We start from the raw sequence: 18,412 nt of genomic DNA on the forward strand, positions 1-18,412 counted from the left end.
TTTTGACAATTTTCTATTAATTTTGAAACATACACAATAGTGTGAGACGATTTTTTTTCAATTCATTACGTATTCAACAAATGTGCGTGCGACTAATTAAAATCCTGTTCAGCCTAGTAATGATGCTGAATAGTATAAATAAGCACGTTCATTTCCTAGTAAATCTTCTTTCTGTTAAACTCTTAATCTCTTTGGTTTAACGTTAATATCTGGAAGTTCCTTATCCTCTTCATTTGCTTACCAGAGGATGAACTCTGAATACGTGTTCTGTAAGCATGATTTCATTTTGTTCCTTACTTTCCTGTTGAAGCTATATTGAGGACTCTTTTATCCAATTACAATGTTTGACACAAACCGCATGTCTTTATTGGGGACTACAATTGTGATTACTGAACTTCTTTCATCACTGTCTGCAAAAAAATGTAACAGGTCAGATTAAGTTTCTTATCTAGTAATATTAATAAAAGGATAAGTCTAGCCCAATATATATGGTAAAAAAAAATAGGCAATTAAATTTTATTGAAAAAAATAGTTATGAATGTTGGTGTTATACTTCCATTTGTGAAAGTAAAATCAACCCTTGCTGTTACATCACATAAATTGTATAAATGTATGTCTGTTTCCATAAATTTGTAAAATGAAACACGCCTTTTTAAATTTAAGGTTTAATGGAACTTGTGGCTACAATGAATATTTCGACTCTAGCGCTGGAAAATGTTTAAGTACGTTTTTGATTATCTATCTATCGATCGATCGATCGATCTATCTGTCTATCTATCTATCTATCTGTCTATCTGTCTATCTATCTATCTATCTATCTATCTATCTATCTATCTATCTGTTAATTCCTATATCACTGGGTGTTTTAATTCAGGAAATAGGAGATTATTCACTTAATTAGATGTGTTTGTTTGATAAACCAATTAATACTTTATTCCAGGAAGTATGTGAATCAGTGAGCCAAATTTCTAAACTAACAACACAAATATAAGCTCATTTAGAAATTATTACGATATACACTAGACAGAATTGCTTACATATAATAAAATGAAATAATATTTACATCCTTAATTTTTTTAAAGATGATTTTAACGTTTAAATAGGTGACCTTAATTATAAGAAAGACATTTAAATGCCCAAACGGAAAATGGAAGCAATGTTAGCCGAAGCGTAACTGTTTATTTATTATTATTATTTATTTACAAATGCTCATATCGTGCTCATACTTTCTTTGGAAAATAAATGTTCACTTTCTTTTTTATGTTCTTATTTTTGATGCATGCATTACTAAAACCTCACAAATAACCCGACGGGGTGCGCGTTTGACCACAGAAGAGCGTGGCAGGGCAGTTGGTATTGTCTCTGCAGGGTGCTCCTCTAGAAAGGTTAGAAAAAATGTTAATGATTTAACGAATACCAGTGATATTGGCTAAATATGATGTAGTATGCTTCTCTACTAAAACATTGTCAGTTTTTGGTAGCCACAGTGTCACACGTCAATTGCAAGGTTTTACTAGATATTTGTACAAACCGGAAGTGTGAAGACCGAGCAAGAATTCCAAAGCGCCGCGTAAATACTAGGCAACGAGAAGGACACATCGCATTTCTCCGAGCAAATGTCGGCCATATATAGATAGGTCACATATTAATATGTGAATCACATAATGGGTGTACCAATGTTTGATAAACAATACTCGAAGAAACTGGTCAATAAATTTGCAACAAATAATGTTTCATTTTCTGTATTATAATAAACTATCAAAATTAAATATTAATCAATCTTTGTTGCGTTCAGATCCAAAACAATCAAAGAAAAAGTAAATGGTGCGTTAGCAATTTTGCCTATTTAGAAATTATGACGATGTATGTAATGAAATACAAGATATAGGGGATGTTAAAGAAACATATTTTTTCTTATTGTGATTTTAAATATAACAATAAAGTTGAAATGTATTTTTAACAACACTGTATGTGGCTTTATAAAAAATAGAGATGTCCATGCATTAAAACTGAAGAAAACCCCAATACTCCATCAAGCCACACCATTATGTGATAACTTTTTTGGGTATAGCTAAAACAATTAGAAAAACAATGAACATTTGTTTTAGAAAATAAAAAATATTCTTTGCAAGTTTGTTGGCTATATAGGTCCACTAAAGATTGTTGTCGAATGAGGCATTATTGCTCTTTGGCCTCTTGGGTAAACATCCAACAAAACAACTACTTTTCACTGATAGGTAAATAGGTAAAATGGAACTATGATTTAACAACAAAGACTCTTATCTCAGGACAAAGCTTGTCAATAGATAAGCTGGAAAAATAGTCTATTAATAGTTTTCAGTCTAAAATCACTAGAATGTGAAAGTGTTTAATATAAATTTTTATATAACTCCATCATCTTACATATTTCAGTTTGCTCACATGGAAGCTTTGGTAAAAATTGTCATTCATCTTGTAAAAGAGGATTCTACGGTCATCTCTGTTCAAAACCATGTGAATGTGAGGCTCACATTTGTAATGAACATACTGGCTGTAGGACTCGACAGAATAAGACATGTATGTTGCTTTTACAAAGCTTTTAAAGAATTCAGATTTAATTTAATTTTTTGATTTTTAAAACAACGAGTACGCATAATACTCAATAAGGTTATCATATCAAGTTACTTTTATGGTGAGAGGAAGTGAAAGTCTAGGATTTAGTTTAAAATTGTGACTTATATGATTATACACTTCTCTAGTGTATGCCTTCTCTTTGATTTAGTTGTCTTTACAATTGCATATTACGGACAATCAGACACGTTCAAATCGATATACTTTATACAAGAATTAAATAAGCTTAAAATTGTTACCATTTTTCAGCACACGAGAAAGATCACATTTGGGTGGTAGTAAGCCTCAGTATATTGGTGCTCTTTGTAGTCAGCGTCATTTGTGCAGTAATTTACCTCCGACGGGGAATAAAGCGGTAACAAAGACTATTCTATTGTGCAAATGATTTGTAATACATAGTTGATAATATGTACACTTGTTGTTTGTATATAAATGCAATAATATGTAAATACAACTTGTTTTATTGTAACAGCATTTTATAACGTCTCAACTTTAAAAACAATAATTCAGGTATTTGCAACGTTTAGCGAATCTCTGTCTAGGTAATGTATTTACAATTCGAAGAACTATTTCAGATTGGTTTTACATATGTTTATGAATGTTTATTATCATGTAATCATATATTATTCCTTATTTTGAAATTCATATAATTATCTAAATTTAAAGACAGAAGGAAAAAATAAGTTATGCATATACTTTCGTATTTTGTATTATTATTACAGGTAGAGATGCAAAAAAATCACAAGGATGCAACATTGTTCAGCAACAAAATTGCATGGCAGAAGAAGTAGTTGCCAACAAGAATAATGTATCTTCAGTTTACGATGAAGTTCGTTTTTCTCAATTGAATCGTAATAGTACTAATCGTACGAGCCTTCAATCAAGTGGAGATAGAAAGATTGGAAATCCTGTTGACGGTAAATTTCCACATATTGAGGGCGTTGGTAATGCTAAAAATGAAGTTGCAGACTATAGTCGGCTATTGCTGAAGAAAAAGCAGAGTACATGCATTTTGATTGATACAGTGATTTCGGAGGATGGATATGCTCTCTTACGAACAAAGGTAAAAAAGATACGAATGTAGACGTCAGTCCCAACCCAAAATATTAGCAATTCAAGATAATAATTCTGCAAGAATTAATGTTTGACATAATTTTCTTAGAAAAGGTTTACGACAAGGTAGTTTTCCATAAAACTGATAAACTGACCAAACAAAAACAAAAGCAATGCATGAAGAAGAACTGAAATCGTTTGAAGGAAATTGTTTTTGTGTATTTGATGTTATGTGATATGTATAATAAGTATTTTAAACATTAAAAAAGAATTGTTTTTAAGTAAGCATACTCTTTTAATGTTGATAGAATTTGTTTGACATAAATAAAAAGATCCTAATAACAAGACAGGTGTATCAATATTCCAAGGTTATTTTGAAGGGTCAAACGACTAGTTGTTACCTTTTTTAAACTCAACTAAACTTACTTAAAGATTATTTGAAACTTCCATTCTGAGGGGAAATCAATCTAGCGGGTTTTTATGAGATAATGAAAGTTAAATGCGAATGAGTTTAATTGTAGTTTGTTTTAATATCAGGGAAAGAAAAAGAATCGCTGACACAGTATTTAATAAATTTTTAACCATATCGTCCAAAAAATGAATGAACTACTCGCTACTTGTTCTGTTTATTTGTGTATGAATACTTTATTTTTTTTATCACCCTATTTCTTTTCTATAAACGGTTAATATATGACTTTTTGACGACACACCAATACTTCAAGTGCACACAGTGTTTGAAAAGTGTAATATTTAAATATTTGTCAATGCAAAGTTTCTCTTTTAAGCATTTTACATATAATGGTCCAAGTAATTCACTATATTATTATTGACAACATACTTTCCTCGTTTATTTGATACACACCGAGCCCGATAACGAACCCGAACATTAAAAAATTGGAATATAAAAAAATAATTTTCTCGAAAATATGTCAAACAGACGCTACAGTTTGACATTTCGAAGCTGTTCTGAAAATTTCATTATATTCCTCAAACGAATAAAGAAAAAAGTGTGGAAAACTGAAGTGGGACAGACAGACGGACGGACAGACAGCCAGACGGGCGGACGGACGGACAGACAGACGGACTGATGGACGCAAAGGAAAGCTTTAGTCCCCGAAAACTTGTAGGGGACTAATAAAGGGAGATAAACCGCCATAGTTTAATTAAGATTAATTTGATCGACTGTATTGTTGTCGGTTTGTAACATTTCTAAATCGATGTCAGCTTTCTAATAAAGGCTCTTATAATTTTATTCCTGTCTAAAACTCGATGTGCTAATAATATATCAACTATCCGCAAACACATATAAATCATAACTTTTATATTTATGCCCTCGATTACGAATTATTCTTAAGAAAAATGAATAAAATTTCTTATTTAAACTATGGTATTAAAATTATGATAAAATGGTAGCACATGTTAAAATGATAAAAAATATGCTCTAATCAAGTTTTGTTGCTGAGAAATATGCTATAAACATCAGTTATTTGAATGTTGATCTATGCGAAGATAATGTCATGCTTATTGTCTATAAATCTGGTATAAAATGAGATTAACAAAGTATCCTTGTGTGTTACACATGAACACAGTTATTTTCTATATGTTCAATCTTCAACTATGTGTCTTAAAAGTAGGCATTCGGAAACAATTACGCAAAAGTAAAAAACGAAAAAAAAAATTCAACAGGTGTGCACATTGTAATAATGATAATCACACAGAAAAAAACATGCAGAAAACCAACCCCAGAATGACACCATAGGCGGGTGCAAAACAATATTTTACATGCATGTTAGAATATACACCAGTTTTGTATCAATCCTTTTTCATTTCTCACAGAGAAGTTTTGTTGTTGGAAATTATGAAGCTTTTCATTTTTAAGGCACATTCAAATTATCAAATTATCTCGACTGATGTATATCGAGAAAAGGTTTATTTGGAGTTACGAGAGCCAAACTAATTGACTAATAAGCATGTAAAAGCCATCGAACTTCAATAAAATCTTTTTAAAGTACATTATTCAGTTAAATGGATTAATTGATAACTTACAAAAGAGTGTATGTAAAGCTGATAAATTTAAGGAGGCTCTAAAAACTCTTCAGATATTCCAATTGAAGCAAACCGATTAAGTCTAGTTATGTTGAGACCAATATTGTGACCACAAAATATGTATTCCTAATTATCCTTCATAGCGCTGAATCAATTGCATGCCCTGTAAACTCTTGTGATTAATTTCTAGTACTTAAAACAATAAAATACATTTGCTGGTATGTTTTTTCTGGATAAGTTTTAATGTGAAAGCCATGTTATCCTGTTATTTAATTACGAGTTAAAAGGTTAATATATTTTCTCTCAAAACACTTTTAACTCATTACTCTTAGTTATTTTAGAGAATTCACAAGATAAATGATTTCCTATTTAAATGAAGTATGTTATTATGTGAAGGATCTTGATAGAAAGGTTTTAATCTAAAGGGAATTGTTAGCAACAAACACACCACATTAGAAAACCATGGAAGAATAGATGTATGTGATTGCTACGCTGATAATAAGTCTTCGCGTGTGTTTAAGCTCTACTACCGTGGACCCCAATATGTGTGGGTAAGGTAATGTGAGGGACTTTCTAACATCGACAACAAAACAAGTTAATAAGTATGTTTAAAAAAAAAGATTTCCTTCTTGTTTTAGAATAGGTATATGCTGCCCAGACTATACACTTGATGGAGGTCGATTTATAGGTATTCTTTTTTGAACAATAAATACAAAATTTACGGACGTCTTTCTAAATAAATTTTCAATAAAATAATATATTTTGAAGAATGTCCTCCGGGAACGCATGGAAAAAACTGTAGCAAACTTTGTACTGATGGATTCTATGGAAAAAAAAATGTATGAGGAAATGTCCATCAAAATGTAACAACACCTGCAAAAAAGGATCTGGAGTTTGTCCCGGTCCACAACAAGGTGATATACTACTTTTGTTCAATTAGACCTTTCTTTGTTCAAGTAAGTTGTTTTTCACAATCATATTTATTATACAATGATGATTTATGTTTGCATCACCGGATAATCTTAAGGTTTATTTTTTTTAATGTAAAATGGTAGTTGCTATTTGATGTATATATCTATGAATGTAAATCGAATTGTTAATGTTGTAATAAATCATTTCTTTAGACACAAAAATAGACAATATTTACACACAAAATATTGATAGAATATTTTAAAGAATAGTTTTAATATAAATATCCACAAAAAACATGTTTATATGTATATATTTGATACAAAAAGGGGGAAAAATATCCCCGAGATATTGGAAATTGTTTTTACACAACTATACTATGAGTAACATGGCAGGTAATAACCAAAAGAGTATTTTGCATATTTTGCCTGTTGCGTATCTATCAATTTATCTATCTATCTATCTATCTATCAATTTATCTATCTATCTATCTATCTATCTATCTATCTATCTATCTATCTATCTATCTATCTATCTATCTATCTATCTATCTATCTGAATATGCAGAATTAAATTAAAATATTAAATTAAAAGAACGTACGTTGCTTAAAGTATAGTCAGAGGCCCACAATTGAAATTACATTTGATTACAATATAAATACATGAACACGGTGTAGAAAACAGGATTGATATGTGACGTCACTAACTCTAGATTTTCTTACTTACGCAAGAGCTAAACAGTTATTTTTCGTCAAAACGCGGAAACGTATATTCGTAATAAACACTGACGACCGATTTAATTGCGAAGTTGTTGTGAACGGAGGATATCTTTATTTCATTGTTCAATTGTGAGTTAATATGATCGTGTGTATTTTAGCTGCTTTTTCAATTTCTCAGATTTACTAATATTGAAGTGAAAATAGAACTAGTTGCTATTCTGTATAAGACAAACAGAAGTATTTTGTTACATTACTTTATGTTCTTAATGTGATAATGTGTTATTTTAAGGGTTATAAACTTTAAGTAATTAAATTCAGAAATGAAATATTTTAAAATAAATAAAACAATTTAAAAGTTAAACTACACATTATACATGTAGTACATTTACAAACTACTAACTTCACTAAGCAGGAACTTACTAATTTATTATTAGAGTTATCTTTCTTAGCTTACTTTAAATATTCATTAGGACTAGTTTTAGATAAGAACTAGTTTAGAGGTCAGTGACAGTCTATTGGTCATAACAAGAATTCTGGATTTCCATTGGTTATTCTAGGGTCAAATTCCTAGAGAGTTCAGTTTGTTTTATGTATAATTTAATTTCAACTCTACAGTCAAAGAGTGAAGGTCCTAAAGTGGTTTATATATATTTCTTAAGTCAATTATATTGGACACAACAATGACCTTAGAAAGTAAGTTCTTTTTTTAATAATTCCATTAACAATATTGCTAGTGAGAGAATGAAAGATTCTGTGCAAGTGATTGATTTCAAGCAAGACTGTTAATAGTCCTGTTTTATCAATTTGTTTGTCAGTAGTTTGCTTCAAACACCTTTTATTGCATATATCAATTACAATGCTACAAAATACCAAAGTATAATGCATCAAATTTTTTCGCATTTATTAGCGAAAGTTAAGAAACACTATCATGAATATATCATAGAGCAATTGATATGTTTTTAAATTATTTATTAATTCACTGTAAACGAAGTTATGTTAGTAAGCGGTAGAAAATGGTAGTATTTGTCTTGCCGGGGACTCCATGAAAGCAACTATATCTGCTATATCTGTTTCTTCTTAAGCAAGTTTTGTCGCATTTGCTTTTAGCATAAATCTTCCAATTTGCGAATTTGCTTAGTTAGGCACAAAAATAGTAAAATCGAGTAGGTCAAGAATTACAAAATAAGGCCACTTTGAGAATGAATGTAACTTTGTAATTATAAAAGAGAAATCAATAAATATACAGGCAGTTTTAAAGACTATTATGTCAGACAAGTTTTAAGATTTATCTTACCGTTTGTTCAAGTTCAAGTAACGCGTTCACTCTTTATGAATAAAAAAATACATATAAATTAGTTAAACTTTTGGTTCGATCATAGCCATTCACCTTAATATAATTAAAAAAGAAAACTACGTTTCTTTTCTTTTTATCAGTGTTGATCCTGAGTCTCTATTTTTTGTTAAGAAAGTACATGTATTTGTTGAACTAGTTAGATTTAAAAAAAACATGAAATATGTACCCTGTTTCAATAAAAACGTTCATTGCTAAATTATTGTATATTTGAATCTTACTTCACACATATTGATTACGTTCTATATGATATTAAATCCAAAGAATGTGAATTATTTTTGGCATACATTTAGTACTATGTACTAAAATCTAAAGGAAATATTGCAAACTGAATTTTATGTCATATTTAACACTAACACCACTTCTTACTCCCACTGATAATATCCGAAGGTGAATTTCGCAAAAGTGTTGTACAAGAAACATTTAGCAACGGATATCATGAGTAGATCTAGCTAATTCTTGGTAGGTGTTTGTCTGGTGTCAGTTCGGTGTTAGGCGTACAAAGTTGGCCCAACGTTGGACAAAATTGGGTAATGGTTTACCTGTTTTTTTTAAAGTTTTCTTCCACATCAATGACCCCCTTGCGCTAACATCCGTGCCAACGAAAGATAAATAAATATCAGTTGTAGAACTTGTTTATCAAAGAGTTGTAAAATAAATAGTGTTCAGTCTGTATAGGAAAATGTTAATGTTAAAATCTTGTGGATTTAAACTGACTTATTCCCATCCGATTTAGCAAAAGTATGATGTTCAGTAGGTCGCCCAATATTTATGTTGGCCGCTCAAAACCCAGGACTTAAAAATATGAACGATCATATCTTTGTGGGGAATCACATATTAAAATTTTGCAGTGTCAGTTGACCAACCGAGGAAGGGGAATTGCATAACATTACGTATACAGGATGTGTATACATAATTTGGGTGGATGCCGTCGGGGTGGGTGCCCTGCAGCAATTAGTGTGACTTGACGTCCGCTAAATAGAAGTATATAGTCTGTTCTTACAAACAGCGAAATTTTCTGAATAGAATGATTTAATTTCAAACAAATGAGAATTTGTTTTTTAATTCAATCAGAATGCCGTTACGGCTACATGAACTGTTTTACCACTTCACATAAAATATTAGTTATTTGAAATAAGAGAGAGAGAGAGAGAGAGAGAGAGAGAGAGAGAGAGAGAGAGAGAGAGAGAGGTGTCTCAACATTTGATAAGATTTCTCACGGAACGTCAAAGCTTAGGTGCTGTCACAGACAGGAAGTGTTATGTAATAGTTAAACACCCATTAACACAGGAATGACAGATGTTCAATGCACCTGTCTGAATTATGCATAATTTTGTGTTCGAATATAGACGATCTTCCTAAAGCACATACGATATTCACGGGAAAATACGGGATCCGCGTTGGCCGTATTCCTTATTTTACATGAGTTGTATCAAATCGCGAGAGTTTATAATCGCTAGGACCATTTTGTTATAATTTCTTATAGTACAAAACTGTTTGAAAAATAAAAAACGTGATTTTAAAATCCGCGAGGGTTGCTTCTCGCGATTTTACGCGGATATTAATTCCTGGCGTTTAATTAGGAATATACAGTAGGTCGTAAACTGAATAATATTTTGAGAACTGTTCACTTCTTACATTTTGATCTTTTTTTATCTCTGCATAAGAAACAATTTTAAAAGTAATTTAAAAAAAAATGGTATGAACACGAATATGTTATGGATGGTTGTTTTTCTCGCATCATTTTGAATTAAAATACGATATCTGACAAATTTCTATTGAGTCATTTGAAAATTTACTTTTGGTTTATCTCGCGTCTTACCAATAGTGCAAGTGAAGAAAAGAGTGTACGGCAATTTTTTTTCTCAATTGAAATATAATAAATTGTAGTCATATAAGCAGAAAAATGTTTAATTAATTAGCTCATTCCATTATATATCATTTCCTACCAGCATACGATCTCCTTTTAACATTTTACAGCGACAGAAAAAATATCAAACCGACCCAGAGAAGTTTCAAGTGGTTTCTAATAGTCAGAACCTTGAGAAATATTCACTTAGTACTGAATAAAACTTTAAATGATATCCAGGCACACCCTGAAATTAAGTTATAAATAAAATAGACAATGCTCGAAAACATTCTATATTAATTGATTTGATAGTCTGCATCAAAATCATACACAATAGATGGTTTTCTGTCCAAATGATGAATGGTATTGTTTAAACGCAGTATGAGGGGGGCGTTTAGTATTTGGGGTTTCTCGTCGTGTATGAACGTGGTTGTGTAAATTTTGTAGTCGTCATCTGTTCCACAAATTTAGAGCTTTCGATCATAGAAAAGTTATCTTACATGTAGTTATAAAAAGTTGTTTTCAAACAATTTCAAATTAATTTAATGTGAATTTCATAAAATGTTCATATGCTTATAAATACTTAAGAATTATTAAATGAAGGAGGGGTCATTAATTGTATTTCCTGCTCAGGAAACCTGAAACCGGGAAGTTGTCAACAACAAGCACACAACATTTGAAGAATATGAAGGATTATTATACATGTGTGTTTAGGCTCTGACACCATAAATGCATTATGTTTGTATAAGGTAATATAAGGGACTATCAAACATCGACAGCATAACAAATTAACATGTTCCCTTTTGTTTTTTGAATAGGTATATGATACCCAGATTATACGAGATCAATGTATTAGTTTTATATTAATACGTGTTTCTTCAAAATTAATGATTTTAATGAATTAATAACTTTCTAAATATTTTTATAATAAAACATATTTTATAACTATTATTTTTACACAGAAGGAACATGTGTCAAAATTGGTGGCAAATCTAAATGCTCATTTAAATTTAACAAAACCTGCAATAAAATATTAAGTGCTTGCCCAGGCGATAATTAATGCTACAACAGATACACATACGAGAACAAATACACAAATTACTGAAAGAAAACTATTCTCGTGTATCTCGAGCATTTCTTTTGTTCTTGTTCTGGATTACTTCGAAAATTATGCTTGTATCATAGGTAATTTCGCCACATATGATTCTCATATTGCCTTTCATATCGGAATCATCTGACAATCATATGTGTATCATATGTATATTGAATTATATGAATATCATATGTGGCAGATCATATGAGAATCATATGAACATTCATATGTGGATCATATGTAACAATATACATATGATTCACATATGAAAATTCCTTCATATGAGGATCTACAATAATGACACAGCTACATGTAATGCATGTGTGTCTCGGGAAATGCCCTCTTCACAGTTAGAATGCCTCCCTCATACCCGTAGTGTAGCAGAATATTGCAGAATCGCTCCGGAACGATTTTGGAGAAAGTTAATGAAGTTGCCTTGAAAATAACACTCAAATTCATCACAACAAACCTTTCTGAGACTGCAAATACTTTTCAACTAAAATTTTAATCCATAGAATGGGAGAATTCAACACCTTTTCTTTGCAAAACTAGGTCCGTAGAACATTATTCATTTTTACGATAAAACATATTTTATCTTCACTTTCCTAACAAATATGATGTAACTTTTTTGAATGTAATCAAACATTTCTTGTCTTAACGAAGACAAAAGTAAGTACTTAGATGAAATGTATATTTGTTATTTTATACTTTCTCTCATAAGAAATCATTAATATATATATACAGAATACATAGCAAAAGTCCAATGAAAATTTACCCGTATTTGTATTATCATTTCTGAGTTTGTTCATGCAGATGTGATATTGTGGAAACATAAACTAAAGATCCTGTTAGCGTGAATGTATTGCGCAAGCGTAAGATTGTAAAATCCAAAAATTCCAGGTGATTTCCGGGATTTTTTGAGGAATTTTCGTTCATAATTAATTAGCGAAGCATAACTGAGAAAAAATAAAAAAAAATGGTAATCTACAAGTACCAATGAATAAAATATATAAAACAAAAAACAGTATTCTTCCGATTTCTCGGTATTAAAGACCAACAATTCGAGTCTATTATTTTAATATAGTAGTATAGGTGTGTAGGATAAAATAATCGGTCAACAGAAATCATCCTAACTTATGCAGATATCTTATAGTCAGGTAAACATTTTGCTATGTAAATATGATATGTTTTGCCGGTAAGTTTATTGATTGATAATTTTCTTTCTGAATTTATCCATCTTATTTATAACTGGCATTTCTGACCAATGCCAAACATTCACAGTGTCAGTGAAAATATTCAGTACCTATTTATAATTGACCATGATTTAACTATTTTTCTTATGAAAATGGCCACTTAGCGACTTTACTAGATATACTTATAAGTTATTGTTGGGCTTATTGAAAAGTTTATTTATTTTCAGAGTTTTTGATAGCTGAGTGCTGACCATAAAGCATGTTTCAATTGAGTAAAACTGCACACAAAGATATATACACAAAATCTGGGTATCAAAGGATTTTAAAGGTAGCATATTTGTCAACTTTATAATAACTGTAAATTGCATTACAAGTTCATAACATTTCATTCATGCTAATTTAAAGCACCTTTTGTATTTCGAAGAACCATTGACATTGTATTATTTTTAATGTGAATTGTTTGAGATGTTTTGAAAATATTATGTGTGTTGATTTTTTAAATTTACTTTTAACTGAACAATAGGTTTGTACCACTATGTTAAGTAATTGTTCGATTATTTTTTTTAAGTAAATTGTCAAAAAAGATCATGTGCACTACAATCTTAAGCCCAAAAGTGACGTATTCTAAGGGATTCATTGGTCCAGACTTTTGCTTAAGGTAGGTATTATATGGCTGCTATCAATTTTTTTTAAAATTTAGTTCCAAATAAATTCAAGGGTTATTGAGAGATTCAAGATCATGAGCACATGCAAAGGTCATTAAAAATAAACTAATGAAGTCTACTATCTTTTAAGTGAATTACTTCATTCTCATATATAATGAAGTTGATTTAAAGATGTATGGAATTTTGTACATTATACATTACACTTAGTCTATAGTTTTTAAAATATTTCTTTCCATCATTTTGAAGGGACCATATATTCCAAAGAAAATTTAGTCTGCAACCAAGGAGATACTGAAGAATTATAAGGAGATATTTATTTTAAAAAGATTCTGGTCATTATTCCATTTCATAACCATGGACAGCAAGCAGATAAACAAGAGAACCGGACTTAAAACATGACATTCTCCAGTTCGTTCAGTTCAGAGATTTCTAAACATGAACTGGACATTGCTTCTACTCAATTTAATGATTTTTGGTATATTTACTCATGATATGACTTTCATTGAGATACATGACAGTACTTATACATTTATGAAATCAAATGTCCAATAAGTTGTATTCTTCTAGTAGAATATATGTATCGACAAATGCTAATAACTTGTTTTTCTATATTCTTTGAATAATTACTTATATGCACCATGTAAAATAAGCTATTTCTCTGTATGGACAACAAGGCATTTGAGGGATAGATCTGTAGAATAATATGCTTATGTCTAAAAACCTTAGAAATATATTGATAAATTTTACATATAGCAGAAATACCTTATTTTCGTTGTGCACAAGTGTATTTTTTTGTTTTGATAAATATGAAAAACCGCATATGAATGTTTCCTATGATTTACATATGATGCCCCTTTTATATGATTGTCATATGGAAAAAACTTCCAACACACATACATGTTTTATATGTTAATCATATGAAAGGGCGATCATATGTAAATGATGTGTGAATTATATGTGGATTATATGATTTGTCACATATGGTTCACATATGATGCCCTTTTTTATGATCTCATATGAAACAAATCATATGATCCACATATGAGTCATATATGTGAATCATATGTGGCGAAGTTGCCTGTATACAAGGCTGATTTTCTTGTTTATTTTAAAATAAAAAATTATGGCCGCTCTTTGTAGCATTTGAACTGTCATGTTAAACTCATCCTCGAGGTAATCTGGATTTTTTTTTATCAGGCAACAATTCTACAGGTTATGCTAAAGATAACACCTTGACGAATATCTATCTATCTATCTATCGATCGACAAATGTATGCATTTTTTAAATCGTTGATATAACATGCAGTAAACTATACTTATTCTTTCACTAAAAATGACTAAGACACTGTCTAGTGGAATATGTAAGTTGTCAAAACATAGATTTAGATGCATCTATCTAAATAAAAACATCAAATATTAGTTTTCTTTGTGGGTTGTTATTAGTTTTTATTCAATTCTGTAAACTAAACTTCACATTATAAGGGATTGTTAACGATGAAATTCAGAATAAAAATTGATTAATAGCCTAATGAAGTGATAACAAAAGTATTCTGATTTGTTTTGTTTGCTGACGTTTGGTCATGTAGTAGTCAGTCATATATTCTTCAGATTATGCTTAGCAGACAAGTAAAAATAAAACGTGAGCCTTGTTAACATATTCTCAGCTGTTTGTTTATCTAATAATTAAACTATAAGACAATGCAAATTACTGTCAAATGATATTATATTACATATGTACTACTAGTTAACAAGAATGCCGCCCGCTGATGCAGTTGGTGTAATTACAGTACCCGCAACGTTATTTTTTTACAATCCTATCCTATCGTATCGTGTATCAATCCTATCGTATCGTGCGTGTATACTGTTCTATCGTGCGTTAAAGCTATCCTATCGTGCGTGTATACTGTTCTATCGTGCGTTAATCCTATCCTATCGTGCGTTAATCCTATCAGGTTTATCGTTTAATTTCAAGAATTTTTCCGTTTATCCTATCGTGTTAATCGTTTCGTGCCTTTTCATAAGCAAGTAAATTTATTACTAAATTGCAACTCGTTCGGTGCGCCGTATACGAATATTTATCGAACAAGAATTGTAAAATCCTATCCAACATTCCGTCAGGATACTAATTAAATTTTTTAGATCAAAATTAACCAATATTATATGTAAATCATATCTGTTAACATTGAAAATGAAAAACGAAGTTCTTAGGAACAAGGTAACATATGTACCTGTAAATCGAATATATTAAGGTAACTCCGTACCTAAAAAATGATGGGTTCAAAGTTAAAAAACTTAACTTTTTTTTATTTATTGGACTTGAATTTTATCAATAAATAAATGAAATATATATGTATCCATACTATTTAAGATGTAAGGTAATAAAAACCAAAGGCTGAAATTATCATCTGAAAATCACACTTTTTCTTGTTTAAAAATTAAACAAAAGTGGATGGATACTTGTTTATATATTTAAATTTTATTGCTTACTATGCCAGAAAATTGAATTAATTTTTTAAAAAAGAAAAAAATTGTTTACATTAGAAAAATTATAGCATTTAGATATATCACTTAGAGAAAAATAGAAAAGAGTTATTTTCCTTTGTCATTATTGAATTATGTCGAATATAAGGATGAAAAACGCTTAAAAAATATCTCCAAGTAAACACGGATTTGAGTTTTTGATGTGCACCTATAATAACTTAGACATTACAAATCTACTTGCAAGAATTTCAATGAATTCATGGTTTATGTAAAATGTATGACGTCAGAGGAGGGTGGATTTACTTTAAATCGTACGCCTGAGTGTATACCTGCGTAAACATTAACTTTTATGCAATATGATTTTGTTGCATCATATTTTACAGACACAAAACTATTTATGATATAATTTATATTTAATTAAAATCCGAGTTGTATTTTGAACCCGTTATTTTCCGTGTGATATTTGATTTCAGGCTGAAATGTTCTCGGCAAACAGCTAGGGTGTGTGGTAATGAAAACAATGTTAACAAATCGTACGCGGAATGTGTATCTGCGTAAATATTTATTTAACTTGTCTGTAATAATTCGTTTTTAATGAATCATTTTCTTATACAGAAAGAAATGTACTTATGACAGATTTTATATTTACTCTATACAAGAGTTGGATTTATATAATTAAACCCTCTATTTTCCGAGTGATTTAATCTCGGGCTGAAATATTCGCGGCGATCGGCTGTATGGTGTTCGGTAATGAAAACAATTTTAACATTACAGAAAATTTATCATTAAAGCTAATAATTTTAGTTGAAAAAAAATTAACTGGTCATTTTTATACATTCTATGAATGATGCAGCGATAATTAACAACTCGGCAATTGTTACTAAAAAGAAATTCCTCGTAAATCTTTATTTGTACGTGTTCTCTCGCAAATTCTGCCATTATCAGTTTATTCGTAATTATCATTTAAAGCGATCATACGTTTATCATGAACATCGTTTATCCTTTCCTATCGTGTATCAATCCTATCATATCGTGCGTGTATACTGTTCTATCGTGCGTTAATCCTATCCTTTCGTGCGTGCATACTGTTCTATCGTGCGTTAATCCTATCCTATCGTGCGTGAATCCTATCCTATCGTTTATCTTGTAAAAAATAACGTTGCGGGTACTGTACTGTCAGCAGCCTTGATGTATGAAGGGCATCGATCCAAAGTAACAACGATCCAGACTAAAGCTTGTGTAGCAAAAGTCAGAAAGATACAGCAGGAGAAAAAACTATAAATAATAAAAACGTTGTACCAACTCGATATAATGACTATAATGGTATGACTAAAAATGAAATATTACCTAGTGATTCAGCAACATCGGTGATGGAAAATATACCTAGATTTATGGGTGTATATTTAAGATATAAACAGCAAGTTTTAACGTTTACCGGGATATTAACTTGGTTGGTGACTTAATCATATTCTGTGAAGTAGATTTGATCACGTACCAAATATCAAACAAACGTCTGTTTAACTTTTTAACATTGCTGTTTATTACTTATATTTAAGTTTGACAGTGACAACTTATTCAGAATCATTAATATAACACGTTTTTATGTTAACAATTGCAACCGTCAAACGGTAAACGCGTGCGATAATCATCGTGATGTCATAAAAAATCCACATAGAATTTAACGTTTTCGCTGATTTAAAAGTTTATATAAGGAATTAATTCAAAGCAATGTTGCAAATGTAGATATCAAAACTGACTGTTTTTAAAATGAAAATTTAACAAAGTATTTAACATTGATAATAGATATATTACATAGTAAATTGAATTAAAATTAGACCCATTTTAATTGTCATAATTTTAATACCTTATTTTCTTGAAAGCTTAAAAAATTCTCTGTTTTTGGTATTATAAAATTTCACTTTTCTAGAATTTATTCAATTGTTAAACATAAAAAATGTATACACGTATTAAAAAGATATTTTTCTGTGGAGATTGCCTTTAAAAAGGAATTATTAAATATGGAAAAAATAGCAAAAACGCGCAAAATAACAAAAAAGTGAAATAAACTGATGTTCTTTTTAGTACCCCGCTAAAGACCGTCAACCCCCCTCCCCGGAATCAACAATTGTAAGACAATAAGGACTTCAACAATAACGTTGAATCAACTTAACGCATCCTTAAGTCTATACTGGATTTTTTCAGCAATTCTTGTATTATCCATACATTATAATAATTTTTCGACCTTAAATTCAAAATCTCCTTACCTTCACTTTCCACATGTTCATCTAAAATATGTCCGCTCCTGATGTGCCTATTGTTAAAAAATGTTTGAAATTAGCTATTTCAAATGATATAACATTTAACAGAATTTACATTGGTTGGGACCAAAGTATTAACCCTGCCATGAGAGAGCAGTAACCTATGATGCTTATCGACGAAAAGG

General features: G+C 30.3%; 1 protein-coding gene across 1 annotated transcript; it reads left to right on the forward strand.

Moving 5' to 3' along the window:
* Positions 1-3,694, forward strand: LOC128187092 (uncharacterized). Its single transcript, XM_052857259.1, has 6 exons — positions 1-429; positions 664-722; positions 2,413-2,556; positions 2,860-2,965; positions 3,121-3,152; positions 3,333-3,694. Exons 1-6 carry the CDS (start codon positions 341-343, stop codon positions 3,692-3,694), a joined length of 792 nt encoding a protein of 263 aa, XP_052713219.1. The 5' UTR covers positions 1-340.
* Positions 3,695-18,412: the final 14,718 nt, after the last annotated feature.

The sequence above is a fragment of the Crassostrea angulata genome, chromosome 6, assembly GCF_025612915.1.
Source record: "Crassostrea angulata isolate pt1a10 chromosome 6, ASM2561291v2, whole genome shotgun sequence".
NCBI lineage: Eukaryota > Metazoa > Mollusca > Bivalvia > Ostreida > Ostreidae > Magallana > Magallana angulata.

Bases quoted from the DNA above. Each gene is read 5' to 3' on its own strand.
- LOC128187092 (XM_052857259.1), top strand. From the start codon at position 341: ATGTTTGACACAAACCGCATGTCTTTATTGGGGACTACAATTGTGATT. The intron at 723-2,412 runs GTACGTTTTTGA...TACATATTTCAG, and splicing joins TAGCGCTGGAAAATGTTTAA to TTTGCTCACATGGAAGCTTT. The intron at 3,153-3,332 runs GTAATGTATTTA...TTATTATTACAG, and splicing joins TTTAGCGAATCTCTGTCTAG to GTAGAGATGCAAAAAAATCA.